The sequence below is a fragment of the Botrytis cinerea genome, chromosome 12 (genome assembly GCF_000143535.2).
Source record: "Botrytis cinerea B05.10 chromosome 12, complete sequence".
In the NCBI taxonomy this organism is placed as follows: domain Eukaryota; kingdom Fungi; phylum Ascomycota; class Leotiomycetes; order Helotiales; family Sclerotiniaceae; genus Botrytis; species Botrytis cinerea.
Genome location: NC_037321.1, coordinates 2,092,279 through 2,107,687, shown reverse-complemented (window position 1 = coordinate 2,107,687; position 15,409 = coordinate 2,092,279). Strand labels below are relative to the sequence as shown.

The window sequence follows — 15,409 nt, the reverse complement described above, 5'->3', positions numbered from 1 at the left end:
GTGGTTATCTGGTTCTTCATGAGGGGTAAGTTAAGTGGGGCGCGGGTATGTGAGGTGATGAAATTGGCAGGATTCTTATCGAAGTAGTAATGGTGGCTGGATGATAAATTAGATAGGCAGTCGCAAGCGAATTAAAACCATTGCTCTCAAAGAAGCCCTGTTGCCCTAGAATTAACCTTGGTATAATACCCTTAGCCCTGACACACAACCAGGATACAATCTACTGTTTCATGTATACACACGATCAAATGCCTGGACTTACTGTGCCGCGCTCGTCTAAATCATGTTGCAGTGCATCTGCGCAGTATCAAAAGCATCACACTCACACGTCGTGTACTCGATATATCTCGTGAGAGTGAATCTCATGCTTGACTAGGATATTTAACTAGCACTATCGGTTGCTAGATATGCTTTCTTGACTGATTTCTGCATGTTGTTCACTGGTTCAATAAACGAGATGTTATTATGTGAGTAAAGGCTTCTTGAAAACAAATTCACATCAGGCCAATCAGATATTAAATGTGGAAAGAAACCCCCAAGCTCTGCATATACATGAGTTTAACATGCAATCCTCCTTTGCGGCCAGAGGGTATGCAGCTCTACAGCTAGACAATGGGACTTACCCCACCAAGCGCTTTGTGTCTACAGTTACATTGCTCTTACTTGCATCCCCGATAATCGATACATGACTAGTTGAAAGCTCGTAATCCTGAAATCCATCACCCCTCCTTGTATTTCCACTATGATCCAAGGTCTTGTAAGAGGTGGACTTCTTGCGTCTATCTCCAAACAATGTTCGATAGCTCGGTAAAGCAGAGATCATTACCGTTATGGTTGGCTCCAAGATATCCCATAGAGTGTCGAGTGCGATGGCTCCACCATCAACCGTATAAATGGTGCGAAGAATGTCAAAAACAACATCGATCGTGGCAATCAAGAAGATAACGGCCAACCCAATCTTCTGTCCAGTTTTCATTTGTAACCCTTTCAGCATCCAAAGTGGTAACGCCATAACTGCATTGTAATTCGATCAGCAGGGATATTTGCTCGAGCAGACTTGGTAAACACTTACTTGTCAAATCTGAGATCACGTTTAGCACACACCACATCGTCACAACTCTAGCCGTAACCTTGAGAGCACTAGGGGAGGTGCATTTTGCTAGCATTTGTTAGTCGGTGGGAGTCCTGAGAGTGAGATGCAAGTTCAAATGCAGCAACATACCAATGACATATAGATCTTCCGCTTTACCGCAAGCCCAAAAGACTGAGATAAAATTGATGAAGAAGGTGACAACGGTGAACCCAAACACACACCACCAAGCTATCATGAACTTCTTGGATACGCCAAAAATCAAACGATAAAAGGTCAAAAAAGAAAATTTAACAAGGTAGTTGATGATCCAAAATGTTGCCGACACGGCAATAATGAAATGAAAATAGCTATCCATTTCAGCGGGCGTGGGTACCTCATTGCTCAAGCCAGCCACAAAGAATTCGACTTTGTAATTGAGGGGAAATGCAATGTTGTACGTGATGCAATAGCCAATAAGAACAAGACATGCCAGACCATGGATTATGTCGTCGATCTGGAACTTGTGGAAACCCCTCCAACGGATAGTATATCGACCTGCCGTTAATGCGACAGCCACACCTGTAAAGCTCCAGGTAAGTGCCTGGATTATGTAGCATGATCAGTAGAGAAACGGAGTAAAATCGGAAATGGGCACGTACCACGAGGCCGTCTTTTGGGAGGGAGCTCATGGTTTATTGAGCAGAGAAAGCTTGAGTTGAGACAAGAGGAAATAACCTGTGATTTGCAGACGTAGCTTGGATTGTGGAGACAAAATGAACTTCACTCAGAGACAAACATATATATAGTGCGAAAAAGAGGGGGGGGGGGGAGTAGAATGGTTGCATGAATGTAGGAGGATTAGACGAACAGTCCAAGGATCCTCGAGAACACAAATTGGATGCTGGGCCACTGGGGGACGGCGTTGTGTTTTGAATCAAAGCTGTAAAGATCATCAATCTTATCATTCATTGCACATATAGTGTGGCTAATCCAATAAGAAAAAATCAATTATCATGGGGTGGTTGGTACATTGCTGTAAAGACACTTTGTGCGTACGCGACTGGCCCGAGATACTCAGACCCCTATCAAGATCTTATAAGAATAGAAATTTGGCAGCCTTGGTGTACCGATAATAACGATGGATTATGTATCATTCTTGGCACTTGCATTGAAACCTCCTAGGGTGTGAATTCGCTGCAGTTGGAGAACTGTGTCAGGGATACGCTTACAGAAATCTGCAGGAGAAAAACCACTTGGCCTGTAAGCCTGCTGCAGAGATAGATCCGATTGGCGGAAAATGACATTTTAAAACATCGGATCACCCATAGGACTGGTGAAATTACTACATTTCCATTTTGAGTTCAATATTTAAACCCAATTCTTACCCACCCTCCGCAGTTGTTGCTCAGCATCACCAACAATTTGTTATCCCAATCAAACCTCAAATTGCGAACTACCAAACAACCGCTATGGGAATTTCTCGACCAGGTTGGGCATTGAGCATCATAGCCGTGGTAACCATTATCACGCAGATTGCAACTTTAATCAACCCTTCGAGCTTCATTCAAGACTTCAAAGTTGATAGTGTCGAGGCAGTGCGGTTGATTGGTAATGCTCCTTTCTCTTCCTCCTCGTTTTTAGAATAGAACTGACTGGGTCTCGCAGCATTCCTTCTCATTCTGATAAATGGTTACGACCTTATGGGAGCTCTTCAAGATAACTGGGCCGTGTACAAATTTGGAATTGTTGCACGTATTGCTGCGGCCTTCCTTTTCTGGTCATTCGGTCCCACTTGGAATTTCATGGTTGGCGTAGAGATTGCAACTTTGAGTATCTTGGTGGCAGCAATGGTGGCAGCATAGCTAAAGACAAGCACGTTCGTTGCAAATTAGAGTGGTGGTCTTGCCTGATATAATTAATGGCTCTAATCCGCGTCTTATATAGATCTTGTCTATTCTGTTACCGTAGTAAAGCTTTAGAATCAGTAGCTAACGGGACAGTGGGTACTGAAACCAGCTTCCTACAATTCTAGTCTTTACGTCTCCGTGATTTCGGTTCAAGTGTCCTTTCGCACCTAGCTGTCACTGTATCCATCCAGCAAAGGCACATCCAAATCATTTTCAAGGCTCTCTTTAATTCTTGCTGCATCGCCTGCCGATATACACCCAAACCAATTTGTCTGTTGTAGAAAAAGCTCTTCGTCTTCTGTGTCTCTCCTCCCGAGTGCTCTATTTCTCCAGGGGAATCGATTGAATCTTCTCAGTACAGGTGTATGTGCATCCAATACAGCTAAGAACCAAAAAGCATATGATGGCATATTTACATTGCCATTAAAATTCTTGGCTGGGCCTTCCAGTGAAAGATGACTAAAGGCCGCGCCATCAATCTCTGCAATGCCTCGCGCCAAATATGAATCTTCCAATCCAGTATGATTTTCAATCGCAACACGAAGTTCTGTACAGAGGGCTTTTGCCACAGCTGAATGTTCAAGAGATTCGGAGTGGACGAAGGGGAGAATAAATAAAAATCGAATGTAAACCCAGTTATTGAATGGATAGTTTAATTTGTCCATCCAATGCTCTTTTGAATCTGGTCGTAAGTGCGGAGGCAGAGAGTGTATATATGTAACCACCTGTAAGGCGAGATGGTCAAAAAACGCGAATGCGTAGTAAATTTCCGCGCCACGAAGAAGTTGTCTGGGAGCTTGATCAAGCAGAAGAATAAGACCTAGGGCTCGAGGAGGATTTAATGTTGGTAGCAGCGATTTAATTAATAAACCGAAAGCAGTAACGTTGGATCCATCGGTCAGAAAATCCTCTTTGTAATGGCGATAGATTGAGTGTAATGCCCTACAAGCGCTAACACAAACTCTGGAGTCGTCACTTAATTTAGGCAAATCTGCAAAGTTGATTTTGACATGAGAGTCTTTCGCAATGTGCAGATAACACAAATTGTCTAAGACACCAATGTTGAAATTCTCGAGGATATTGTGCTCGGCCATGGCGGCTATTGATAAAGAAAGCAATCAAGTTTGATCTCGTTCGTAGATATTGTGGACAACCTATTCCACGACTGTGCAAGCTTATAACTGAGCCTCTCGCTTGGGGTAATTCTGCCGATTGTTAGTGGCTTGGCACACCTACAGTGCTTAGCCTCTACTTTAGACCTTCGATAGCATCGCGATATCATTCTACCCCTCAGTACCTACTCGACACCTAGTACAACCACATATTTTTTTGAACTTATCAAAATGACGATATATGGCCAAAATATATCCATCGACCCCGAAAATGAGAATGAAGACGAGAATGAACCCCTCCTTCCAGAGAACAGCCGCTATCCCACCCAAAATACCACAAAACCATATACCAAACTTGTTGTACTTCTATACTTGTTAATTCTCATTGTAGACTTTGGAGGGCTTCTTCAACTTGCACCGATGACCCAAATCTTTGAAACCATCATATGTCACAAATTCTATGCCCGTTATCCAGCCAACCAAGACATAGAGGAGATCAATTATTCCTGCAAGATACAAGAAGTTCAAAGCGAGCTCGTGCTTCTCAAAGGCGTCCAGAGTTGTCTTAGTATTCTCCCGAGTATGTTGGTCCTGAGACAAATCTACATTTTCTGATTGATTATAGACTTACTTTTGACCATTCCTTATGGTGTTCTCGTCAACATCTATGGGCGCCAACTAATCCTATGTCTTGCAATGCTAGGGATTTGCTTACAGCTTACTTGGATAATTTTTATATGTGAGCTTATCAGCACCAAAAAATGTTCAAGGTGTTGTCTCTTGCTAATTCTCTCACCATAAAGCTTGGTTTTCTGACATATTCTCTCTCCGACTGATATGGCTATCGTCTGCATTTCATATCATCGGGGGAGGGCCAAGTGTAGCATTGTCAATTGTCTATGTACTCGTGGCCGACACAGTCCCTGATAATGCTCGGTATGTTGCCTCTCTCACATCATTTGACAATGATCTGTCATAAAACTTACAAATCCCATACAGGGCGCAGGTATTTTTCGGGCTGGATGCTGCTAGACTACTTGCAGTAGCAGCAGGAACAGCAACCAGTTCTGCGCTCATGAAGCGAGGCCCATGGATTCCTATGCTTTTCGCGCTTCTCGTCACCTATATTGGCAGTTCGCTTGCATTATTCATACCGGCTGGTGGAACAGCCTCAAGCTTAATGAGGAATTCTAGACATAATTCGCCAGAAGACGCACAAGCTTCTGGTGCGTTTTCTACCACAACACGTTTTTCATCTCTAGAAATAAGATATAAATTATTCAAGAATGATTTACGAAGGTTTATAAAGTCTTTATTAATCAACAGTCTTGCGAGGAAAATTCTCGTTATGTCCGTTATTAGTACCTTAGCTGGCAGCTCTTCCAGTCTTGTTCTAATCTATGCATCGAAGCGGTTTGACTGGAGCTTTGCAAGGGTGAGTTTGTATTTTCTCTTGAAATAAAATTTCTGTAATGTTAAACTCGCTAGGCAAACCTTTTAACCACACTTCGAGCTAGCATTAACCTGGTCGTCATCCTACTCCTGATTCCCCTGGCCGGCTTCTGGCTCATGGTCCGGTGCAAAGTTTCTCACAGAGAAAAGGAAACCTATCTAGCACGGGGAAGTGCATCTTTTATTCTCCTTGGGCTGTTTATAGTTGCAATAGCCCATACTCCAGCTCTGCTGATCACCGGTATGATGATCCGAAATGAGGACAGACTCATTGACTTTACATGCCTGCAGTAGTTACTGACAATTGTTTAGGTGTTGTAGTGTCATCTCTGGGATTTGGTGTTGATGCTCTGCTTCGTTCAATTCTGACATCAGTCATTCCTAGCCATGAAATTGGCACATTCTACACATCAATGACACTTTTACAGAATCTGGGAGAATCTGCTGGCGGACTGCTATACTCGACTCTATTTTCTGTGGCATTGAATCTACAGGGGTTTTGGCTTGGGCTACCATATATGATTTCGGCTATCCTGTCTGTTCTCTTTTTAGTTATGGCCTTCGATGCGCGACTTTCACATGACAAGTCTGAAGATCAAGAAGATTAGCCCGGCACAATCTCGAGCCAACGGAAGTTGTGGCAGAGACTTTTATCTTATCACAGTAATCAAAGAAGTATCATTGGATGTCGGGATTCTGTCTAAGTTGCATTGATGTAAAGTAAGTGCATAATTAAATTCTGTGGTCGAGAGCTATCTTTCTGATCAAGTAACGAAGTGGCACAGTTGGTTGGTTGTATAGCTGCATCAAATAAATTGGGCCTGTCAACAGAATATTGGTGTATAAAGTGTGTATTTATTGACCGAGCCCGGCTGTGCCGCATAAGGTCACATCGCCTCGCCCGATACACAGTATGAAAATATGCCACAATACTACTGTTCGGCTTACCCATTCCATAAACGTTGGCGGGCGACGCACCTTGTATATGTTGATAAAGTACAAGAACTTCTTACAATCAAAGCAGATAAAAGTAGTCAATTAACTTTATTGTCAATCGAGGAATAAAATTTCCATAAATTGCTTCAAAAATCAAACCTACTGTTGATCAACAATGAAAGAGATGAGTAGCGATAGAGATCATATGCAAGCTGATTCAATGGCTCTTGGAGAGAGCTTGCTTGTGGGGCATAAAACGCCGGTACTGACAGAAAGCCAGCTAGGTCTACGCACTGTAAGTACTTCCGTCCAGATGTACGATGATTTATAATTGATAGCCACACAGATACTTTGGCGTTTCTCCACTAGATCAGACAAAATGCTTCAGATTTTTGCACTTGCCGCGGCAATTGGTGCAGGAACTGTATGATAATGAGATCTATTCTTGTTTATGGGAAGCTATACTGACTGATGTCTAGACCAGGCCGTTGATGACGATTTTCTTTGGCAGTCTCGTCAACGATTTCAATGACAGAAATGCAATTCAAACGTCTGAATTAAAATCGCGAGTCAATCGTAATGTGTATGCCTCATTCACATCTAGATCAGTCACATCTTCGTATGCTAATTCTGCCTGAAAGTCGGTATTTCGTCTGCTTATTCGCGGCACAATTCTTGGTATGTCCATCATAATATTTTGTAAAAATGTAGAATTAGAAGTTGATTATATTATGATTCTAGTTGACCTATATATTTTCTTCAACATTGTCCATAGTGGCAGCTCGAATATCACGCAATCTGCGCCTGTCATACTTGCGAGCTATTGTGCGTCATGACCAATCGTATTGGGATACCGCTGCCAGACGATCGGCAGCTAATGATATCTCCAATGAAGCAACCCAAATTAAGACTGGCTTGTCCGAAACCCTCGGGATTGCTGTGCAAGCATGTTCAACCGTTGCAACGGCGTTCATTATAGCTTTCACACAAAGCTGGAGATTAACTTTGGTCATGTCCACAGCTATTGTCACCCTTTTCTCTGGATTTTACCTCATATCTCGTGCTGAAACTCGGACAGAGGGGCGTATATCCTTGATATACTCCGATGCAGCTGCCTTGCTGGAAGAAGTGTTCTCAAGCATTCAAACAGTTATGGCCATGGGCGCTGAGGCCAAACTTTCGAAAAGATATGGCAGTTACTTAGACAAGGCCAGGATATCGAGGCTCAAAAATAGTCCTGTATCAGGTGTCAAATTTGTTCTTAGCTATTTTGTTTTGCTTTCGGCATACGCGCTGGCATTTTGGTACGGAGTCAAGCTAGTTGTCAGCGATAAAGTTCGACACAGCGGAAATGTGGTAATGTATGTGAGCTTCAAGCGAAAGTTATTTCACGGGGTCGATCTTTCTTTAATAGTTATTCCCAGTAGTTGCTGATATCAAACAGTGTCATTCTTTGTGTCAACATGTCAACGAACGCCCTTCGCCTACTTCTTCCATCATGGACCACACTTACGCAAGCGACAGCTAGTGCGCGGTCAATTTTACTTCCATTCTTGCATAAGCCGACAATCGATCCATTTAGCAGGGAGGGTAAGTTCCCCGATGAGTTTCTAGGGCGTATAGAAATATGTAATGCGAGCTTTAGTTATCCTTCTAAACCTTCCATCAAGACACTTGATGATGTCAGTATCATTTTTGAGAGAGGGAAAACAACCGCGGTCACCGGTCCTAGCGGTTGCGGCAAGAGTACAATAATCAATCTTTTAGAAAGAAACTACGACTTATCGAGTGGTCGAATCTTACTTGATGGTGAAGATATAAAAGATTTGAACATCGGTTGGCTAAGGTGTCAAATTGGCTTAGTTCAACAGGTAATTATTCTTAAGAATCAGGTTGGTTACGAATACTAACACGTGGAAAGGATCCAATTCTATTCAATGAAAGCATATTCCAGAATGTTGCGAATGGCATCCATAGTCAAATTGCAAGTACTCTCAGCCAGGACCATATCACTGAGCTCGTACATCAAGCCTGCAAAGACGCAAATATCCATGATTTCATTTCACAACTTCCACAAGGATATGAGACTATTGCTGGAGACCGCGGTAGCAGTATCAGCGGAGGCGAAAGACAGCGAATAGCTATAGCGCGAGCAATTATCTCAGATCCGCCAATTTTATTATTGGATGAAGCAACCTCAGCTCTAGATGCAAAGTCCGAGGGTGTTGTGCAAGCTACCCTTGAGAAGCTTTCACTCAACCGGACCACAATTGTTGTATCCCATAAGCTGTCAACAATTCAGAAAGCAGACAAGATTGTCCTCATCAAAGACGGACGCGTAGTAGAGGAGGGTACTCATGCAGATCTTTGCAGTCAGGGAGGAGCTTATCAGCGCCTGGTTGAGACTCAAAGTGTACAATCTGCCCATATGAAGACTATCCATAAAGGAGAAATCGATAATCTTGTTACTGATCTGGATAGACGAGAATTTACTGACGAGAAAGCTCCAATGAGCAGTACACATACCAGCATCGATATTCCACTGATCGTTCAAGATACTACGTCTCCCCAACAAAAATCGCTCGTACGGTGCTTGGGTATGATTATGAGGGATCTGAGACATTATCGTCCAATATTCATAATCGGTACTCTAGCATGCATTGTCTCTGGTGGTATCTATCCAAGTCAATCCATCGTATTTGCCAAGTCAGTCACCGTTTTTGAATTTCATGGGGACTCGTTGAAACATAATGGCGATTTTTGGGCTTTGATGTGGTTTGTTCTGGCTCTTGGAGTGTGCTTAGCTTTTGGAGCCATGGGTACAATATTCTCTGCTATTGCTGCAATCGTTGGACATCATTATAGAGGAAGCTATTTTGCCGAAATCCTTGCTCAAGATGCAGATTTCTTCACAATGGACGACCACAGTCCAGGCAGCCTGACTGCCCAGTTAACATCTCGTACCCAGCAACTCGAAAACTTAATGTCAACAAGCCTTGGACTCATTCTCGTTGTTATCGTAAACCTGGTCGCCTCTTGTATTTTATCATTACTCGAGTCGTGGAAGCTCGCGCTCGTAGCCATATTTGGAAGCTTGCCTGTGATTATACTTGCGGGCTATTTACATGTAAGGCTGGAATCCACTTCCAAAGTTCGAGATCAAATCCTTTTCCACGAAAGCGCCAGCTTCATTAGCGAGGTTACTGCATCGATCAAAACAATTGCTTCTCTGACAATGGAAAAAAACGTGTGTGAAAAGCTGGATCAAAAGCTACAAGGTCCCACGAACAGAGTTTATAAAGAAACTTTCACGAGCATGTTGCTCTTTGCATTCTCTCAAAGTGCAAGCCTTCTTGGTCAGTTTTACCCTTCCATGGAATATATTTCTCAATGCGTATAAAATAACCAATTCAATTGCAGGGATGGCGCTTGCATTTTGGTATGGTGGGCATTTGTTAGCCGATCGAGAGATCAATGGGTATGAACTGTTTGTGATATTTCTAGCTATTGTATCTGGTGGAGAGGCTGCAGGAAGCTTTTTTGCCCAATCCAACAGTAAGATTTTCAATCCCTGTCATACCTCCACACTACTTAACACAAAATTCAGATATTGTCCAGGCACATTCAGCTGCGAATCATATTCTGAATATGAAAACGACTCCAACATCCCATATATCGGACATAGCAGCTATCCCTCCTCCTAGTCCTGGTGATACGATAGACTTTTCTCATGTCTCTTTTCACTACGCTTCACGCCCGGAAAGTCTTGTTCTGAAAAATCTCAGTTTCAAGGCAAGGTATGGAGAAAACCTAGCAATAGTTGGAGCGTCCGGTTCCGGAAAGTCCACTGTCATCGCACTGCTGGAAAGATTCTATAAGCCCACTCAAGGGGTGATACTTTTTCGAGGAATGCCATTGGACTCCACCGATATGATAAAATATCGCTCTCTCGTCTCCTTGGTATCTCAACAAACATGTCTTTACCAAGGTTCCGTTCGCCAGAATATTCTTCTAGGTATTCCAAATGATGAGTCTATTAGTGAAGATGTTATCACACGCGCATGCAAAGATGCAGATATTCACGAGTTCATCACGTCGCTCCCACAGGGTTATGAAACGCAGATTGGAAACCGCGGACTTTCTCTCAGTGGTGGGCAGCGACAGCGTATTGCAATCGCACGAGCCTTAATACGAGATCCGGCAGTTTTGTTATTAGACGAAGCTACAAGCGCGCTTGATGTACAGAGTGAACGCCAAGTCCAACAAGCCTTGAACAATGCCATGAAGGGTAGAATTACGATTACGGTCGCACACCGATTGTCGACTATTAGATCTGCGAATCAGATTTTGGTTCTTTCGCAAGGCGAATTGAAGGAAGTCGGAACACATGATGAGCTTTTTGCAAAGAAAGGATTTTATTTTGATATGTGTCAGATGCAAGCTTTTGCAGAGACGTAATCTTCAAGATACTTCCTGTTGATAGTTGAGGCTTAAGTCCAGCGGCTCTGTTGTAGCATGGTCCAGGTCCTACTTGCGGTGTGCTCTAGACAGGGTAGCCTGGTTTAATTGCCACTATATATTCGTGGCCGGGAGCTTCAGCGCTTCTTAGAGGTTCTTGAGCACTCCAATAACTTTGGCGTCAAAGACGTGCGAGAGTGAGTTGATTGCCCCATATGCAGTGACATTCAGATTTTGTTCTTGGTAGATCGCAAACCATAGCCCACGAGGTTTGTTCCACGATGGCACTGCTTGGCTCTATCCGAGAATATGGTGATGTTGTCATTTGAGAGCTCGCCCCATTGTTGTTCGAACTCCTCAGCTACCACTTCCTTCTCGATCACCTTTGTGGGGTCTATTCTATATTTTGGTGAGAATTGAGGGGGGGGTACGGGTAGCGGCGCATACTGAATTATGGCATCCAGCAGCCGGAGCTTGGTCGCTCGCTGACTGGAGTGCATCGGGGTCGCTAAGCATTGCACCAGCGGGTGGGTGGCATTCACCGTTCTCATTCTCATAGCAAAGCGTATTCGAGCATACTCGAGTGCTGTGCCTCTAAATATTAGCTCTGCGTCTTGTAAAACACAAACCGTGGCGGTTATACGCCAAATCGAGAGCACTCCTCGAGTAATGAGATTTATAGCCTTATCCACTTTTTCTATTCGAGTACCTATCCGAGCGCTGACCATCGTGCCTCTGCGAATGCCGCCAGCCAAGCTGGGCACTTCAACATGGATAACAGGTCTCTGATCCGTACAGAGGTGTCTTACAAAATGTGATTATTTGTCGGCAAAATCCTCGTACGGCTTTGGGCTTTGTAGATATGCATGTGCTGCTTGCGCGCAATATCAAGTAGCGAAGAAACCCGCATCAACTTTCGAAATAAATAATAGCGGGGATATAGGACGAGAAGGAGAGAGAAGGGTTGCAGGGGGCAACAGATGTTATAAGAATGGGAAGGTGGTTTAGTTTTAGGGAAGGAGAGCTTTCGGGGGGTTAAAGACAGTACATAATCAGTTTCCTGGGGTGGAGGGGCGCTGAAATCACAAGGATGTTAGGGGGCTTGATTATTTGGACTGAGATCGCTATTCATGTTTATTTCTTGATTGTGATGAGTGAATGAAAATAACATGCCGTAAAGAGTCGAGAAAATAGTGCTTTGGAATATGCCAGAACCATAATTAGGAGAAGATTGCTCCTAGATTCGAGGTTCTTAATACGACGCTGTAAATTTTCCTTCGATGGGCTCCCACATCATAAATTGGCACGAAAGCGATTTGAACTCCATCTCCACACTCTCTGGTAAAAGTAATTATGTCCACATATTCCAGATGCGGGCCCTGGTTTTCAATCACTTTGAAGTTTCTCGCAAACGTTGCTAAAACAAAAGCAACATCCGTAAGCGCGTTTTGTTGTGCTGGGCATATACGTCGACCTCCCATGAACGTTATGTAATTCCAACTCTGCTTGGGTCCAGCCCATCTTTCCGGTAAGAAATCCAATGCAGTTTCGCCCCATATATCCGGATCAGTGTGGAGTGGTGTAAAAGACATACGCATCTCGTCTCCCGGCTCAACAAGGATGGGTTCTTTGCCCGAGGGGCCACCTCCGTGGGGGAGGATGCAAGATACTAGGCAGGTTTTCCAACTTCCGCCGACGGGGGATTGGAGACGGAGTGCTAAGGTTTGTTAGATGGTAGATCAATTAATTTGGGCAGTTCTTGAAAGATACATACTTTGTCCATACTTGGGGATATCTTGCAAACATGAAGATAAAGGATATTCGCGGCAGCTATTCATAGGGAAAGGAAAGGAAAGAAACAAAATTTGCATGAGAAATAAGATGGATTGCATTGGAGGAGCGATGCTGCATATTCTGTGCCGCAATGTTGATGAATATTGATTACCCACTGGGCAACAAAAGTGAACTTCCCCCAGCACTCATTTCGAACCCGATTCAATCCATATCACAACTCCTTAAACACCATATAAAATATATGTCCGTAACATAAATGGTATACTGATAACCAAATTCATATTCAGATCACTCGGATTTGAAACGTATCATATAGTCTCGAACTGAAAAAGGACATTGAAAGAAGAATGTTATGATAATGCCTAGGTGGCTAATCATGATAGCAACGAAAAAGATCTCGGGACCCCACCATCCCACAAGAGCGGGGGAATTCATCCGTCTGTGCCGGTCTGATAAGGAATGTACGAGGCTCATGCTGAAGGAGCCTAGGTGTTCCAAATAAAACGGCGCAGATTGTGAACTTGATGCAGTTGAAATTGTTTATGAAATTCATGTTGCATTTGTTGACTGCTGGTTGGTGGCGTCAGTCCGTCTCCGAAGTTGAGCCAGGAAGGCAGACGGCCCAAGTCTTAAATAAGCTTAGAATTCCACTCCGTATAATTCTTCACAAAATTGCGATGTCTATATTCATGCTTCTAGAATGGAGAGGAACAGCCTTCAAAATCAAAATCTTCATTGAGAGTTTCACAATATATAAAATGAGATGACAGCTACGATATCCAATCGAGTATTAGGATGGCTAGTTTACTTCAAAAGATAAACATGATCCACGGAAAAAGAGAGTTCTAACGTCCCCTGTTCTCTCGGTTCCATTCTCTAATGTCCCCTCTCAATATTCTCGTTGCAATCACTTCTTTGATTGATTTACGTGCGAAAGGATGTATGCCAAAGAGAAAATCTCGAATCGACTCAAATTTTCAGCATTTAAAAATGGAGGGCACAAAGTATCATTCATGACGATGAATTGATTCATTACACAATGTCCGAGATCCATCAAAGAATCGCGGTACTATGGTGCAAAGAATACTACAATGAATAATTGAAATGAATGGAGAACTCTCCTCTATCATCTGGTAAGCCAGCACGTTTTCCAGCTTGCTCCTAAAGCTCTCTTTATCCTGTCATCGCTATTTCAACCACTTGATTATCGCTATCGCTGTAAAAGCTCAGTATCACACTATCCAGTTGCCCAATCAATCACAGTATCACAGAAACTCCATAACGCGTCTCAATATGCCACGTAAAAAGCCGGCTAGAATATGGACACAGGCCGAGAAAAATTATCTTCAGCATCTGCTTCAACACAGGCAGAATCAAGGGAGATTTTGGAGAGACAGTAGAACCAGTAGAAAGTTTCTCGCCAAGAAGATGAATGAGAGATTCCTGCCTAGAGACCAGCCAGACGCTCGAATGTTCTTTGTAAGACATATGGAGGAATATCTGAGAGAATGGGTAGAAACCCATCCGGATCCCAGACAAGTTGAAGAGCCACCAGAGAGTGAAACGGATTCAGAGGAAGAAGGGGAGGATGATGGGAATGGCGATGATGATGACGATGACAGCGGAGACGAAGATGAAAGCAGAGAAGTATTGACAGGAGGAGTGCCAGAGAAGCAAGGAGAAGATGGAGAGGATAGCCAAGGCGTACAAGATGCAGGAACTCAAAACGACGAGGGAGATGGTATTGATGCGGATGAGGAGCGGGGGAGACGACGCGAGAGAAGAGCAGGAGGCAAAAGCGGTGCAGCGGAAGCCCGAAAGGCGAACAAGAAATTACCAAAAAGAGAGCAATAGTTGATGACATGAAAACTTTTCAGGCGTCAGCTGTTGTGATAGTGGGAGAATGAAATTAGGATAAAATTATTGGTAGCATTTAGATGGACGTCAAATGATACCATTGATGAGATATTAATACTAGTGCTCGTGAATTTGTTGACGAGTTGGCGGTCGCTAAACCTCAAATATCTTTCGGTATCGAATGGAGCAGATTGACTACTTGGTCGCTAACATGCTACGAGCGTCCATATTTGCACCGCACTACGGCTTTACTTGGGAAGGCGACGTATGCTACAGTATCGTGTTACATTATGTATGCACGCTGTAATAAGTGCCCCTCAAAGCCTGATTGAACCCAACAAAATTCCCAGCATGGGCTAACATGCAACTGCTTCCTCTCCCATACGTATTTTCGCAGATCTGTAGCTATTAAACTCCAAGATGCCTCGCCAAGATGCCAACACTAAAGAATATCCATAACAAATTAAAAATCCCGAACTCACGTTGATACGCAAAAGGATCGAAACTCTTTTATCTTACCCTTACTCTTATTCCACGAAATGCTCTTGGCTGAACGAGGAAGAATTTCCAGAAATCAGGACGATCATAATGATGATTGAGTAGGTTGTTTCTCAATACACAATTTTGTTTCGTCGAGTGATCATTGCTGTGCATCTAAGCACCGCACCACCCCTCAAGGCCGATGCAGAAGATGATTATGTTCCGACGCCGCGACCAACCAACTAAATGCCGAACCATTTGCAATCACTAGACACCTACTTGAGGCGCGGTACTAGGCGTTTCTACTCCGAATCCGAGGAGTAAGAATTTGCACAAATGTG

The 15,409-nt window shown here is 43.5% G+C and overlaps 7 protein-coding genes across 7 annotated transcripts; 4 read left to right on the top strand and 3 right to left on the bottom strand.

Moving 5' to 3' along the window:
* Positions 1-483: 483 nt before the first annotated feature.
* BCIN_12g06090 (hypothetical protein) lies at positions 484-1,794 on the bottom strand. Its single transcript, XM_001551159.2, has 4 exons — positions 1,732-1,794; positions 1,223-1,673; positions 1,073-1,159; positions 484-1,014 (listed from the first exon to the last, which is right to left on the bottom strand). The coding sequence occupies exons 1-4, from the start codon at positions 1,759-1,761 to the stop codon at positions 620-622; spliced, it is 963 nt and encodes a 320-aa protein (XP_001551209.2). The 5' UTR covers positions 1,762-1,794; the 3' UTR covers positions 484-619.
* Positions 1,795-2,466: 672 nt separating this feature from the next.
* Positions 2,467-3,005, top strand: BCIN_12g06080 (hypothetical protein). The gene is made up of 2 exons (XM_001551160.2): positions 2,467-2,680; positions 2,738-3,005. The coding sequence occupies exons 1-2, from the start codon at positions 2,542-2,544 to the stop codon at positions 2,932-2,934; spliced, it is 336 nt and encodes a 111-aa protein (XP_001551210.2). The 5' UTR covers positions 2,467-2,541; the 3' UTR covers positions 2,935-3,005.
* A 98-nt stretch (positions 3,006-3,103) lies between these two features.
* Positions 3,104-4,099, bottom strand: BCIN_12g06070 (hypothetical protein). Its single transcript, XM_001551161.2, has one exon. The coding sequence runs from the start codon at positions 4,071-4,073 to the stop codon at positions 3,147-3,149; it is 927 nt and encodes a 308-aa protein (XP_001551211.1). The 5' UTR covers positions 4,074-4,099; the 3' UTR covers positions 3,104-3,146.
* A 143-nt stretch (positions 4,100-4,242) lies between these two features.
* BCIN_12g06060 (hypothetical protein) lies at positions 4,243-6,224 on the top strand. The gene is made up of 6 exons (XM_024696555.1): positions 4,243-4,671; positions 4,717-4,830; positions 4,895-5,027; positions 5,091-5,526; positions 5,580-5,784; positions 5,856-6,224. Exons 1-6 carry the CDS (start codon positions 4,323-4,325, stop codon positions 6,149-6,151), a joined length of 1,533 nt encoding a protein of 510 aa, XP_024552366.1. The 5' UTR covers positions 4,243-4,322; the 3' UTR covers positions 6,152-6,224.
* A 608-nt stretch (positions 6,225-6,832) lies between these two features.
* BCIN_12g06050 (hypothetical protein) lies at positions 6,833-11,121 on the top strand. The gene is made up of 8 exons (XM_024696554.1): positions 6,833-6,903; positions 6,959-7,062; positions 7,121-7,157; positions 7,221-7,840; positions 7,924-8,350; positions 8,401-9,835; positions 9,900-10,034; positions 10,087-11,121. The coding sequence occupies exons 1-8, from the start codon at positions 6,859-6,861 to the stop codon at positions 10,935-10,937; spliced, it is 3,654 nt and encodes a 1,217-aa protein (XP_024552365.1). The 5' UTR covers positions 6,833-6,858; the 3' UTR covers positions 10,938-11,121.
* Positions 11,122-12,053: 932 nt separating this feature from the next.
* BCIN_12g06040 (hypothetical protein) lies at positions 12,054-12,908 on the bottom strand. Its single transcript, XM_024696553.1, has 2 exons — positions 12,712-12,908; positions 12,054-12,654 (listed from the first exon to the last, which is right to left on the bottom strand). The coding sequence occupies exons 1-2, from the start codon at positions 12,827-12,829 to the stop codon at positions 12,158-12,160; spliced, it is 615 nt and encodes a 204-aa protein (XP_024552364.1). The 5' UTR covers positions 12,830-12,908; the 3' UTR covers positions 12,054-12,157.
* A 976-nt stretch (positions 12,909-13,884) lies between these two features.
* Positions 13,885-14,777, top strand: BCIN_12g06030 (hypothetical protein). Its single transcript, XM_001551168.2, has one exon. The coding sequence runs from the start codon at positions 14,025-14,027 to the stop codon at positions 14,583-14,585; it is 561 nt and encodes a 186-aa protein (XP_001551218.1). The 5' UTR covers positions 13,885-14,024; the 3' UTR covers positions 14,586-14,777.
* The last annotated feature ends 632 nt before the right edge of the window (positions 14,778-15,409 follow it).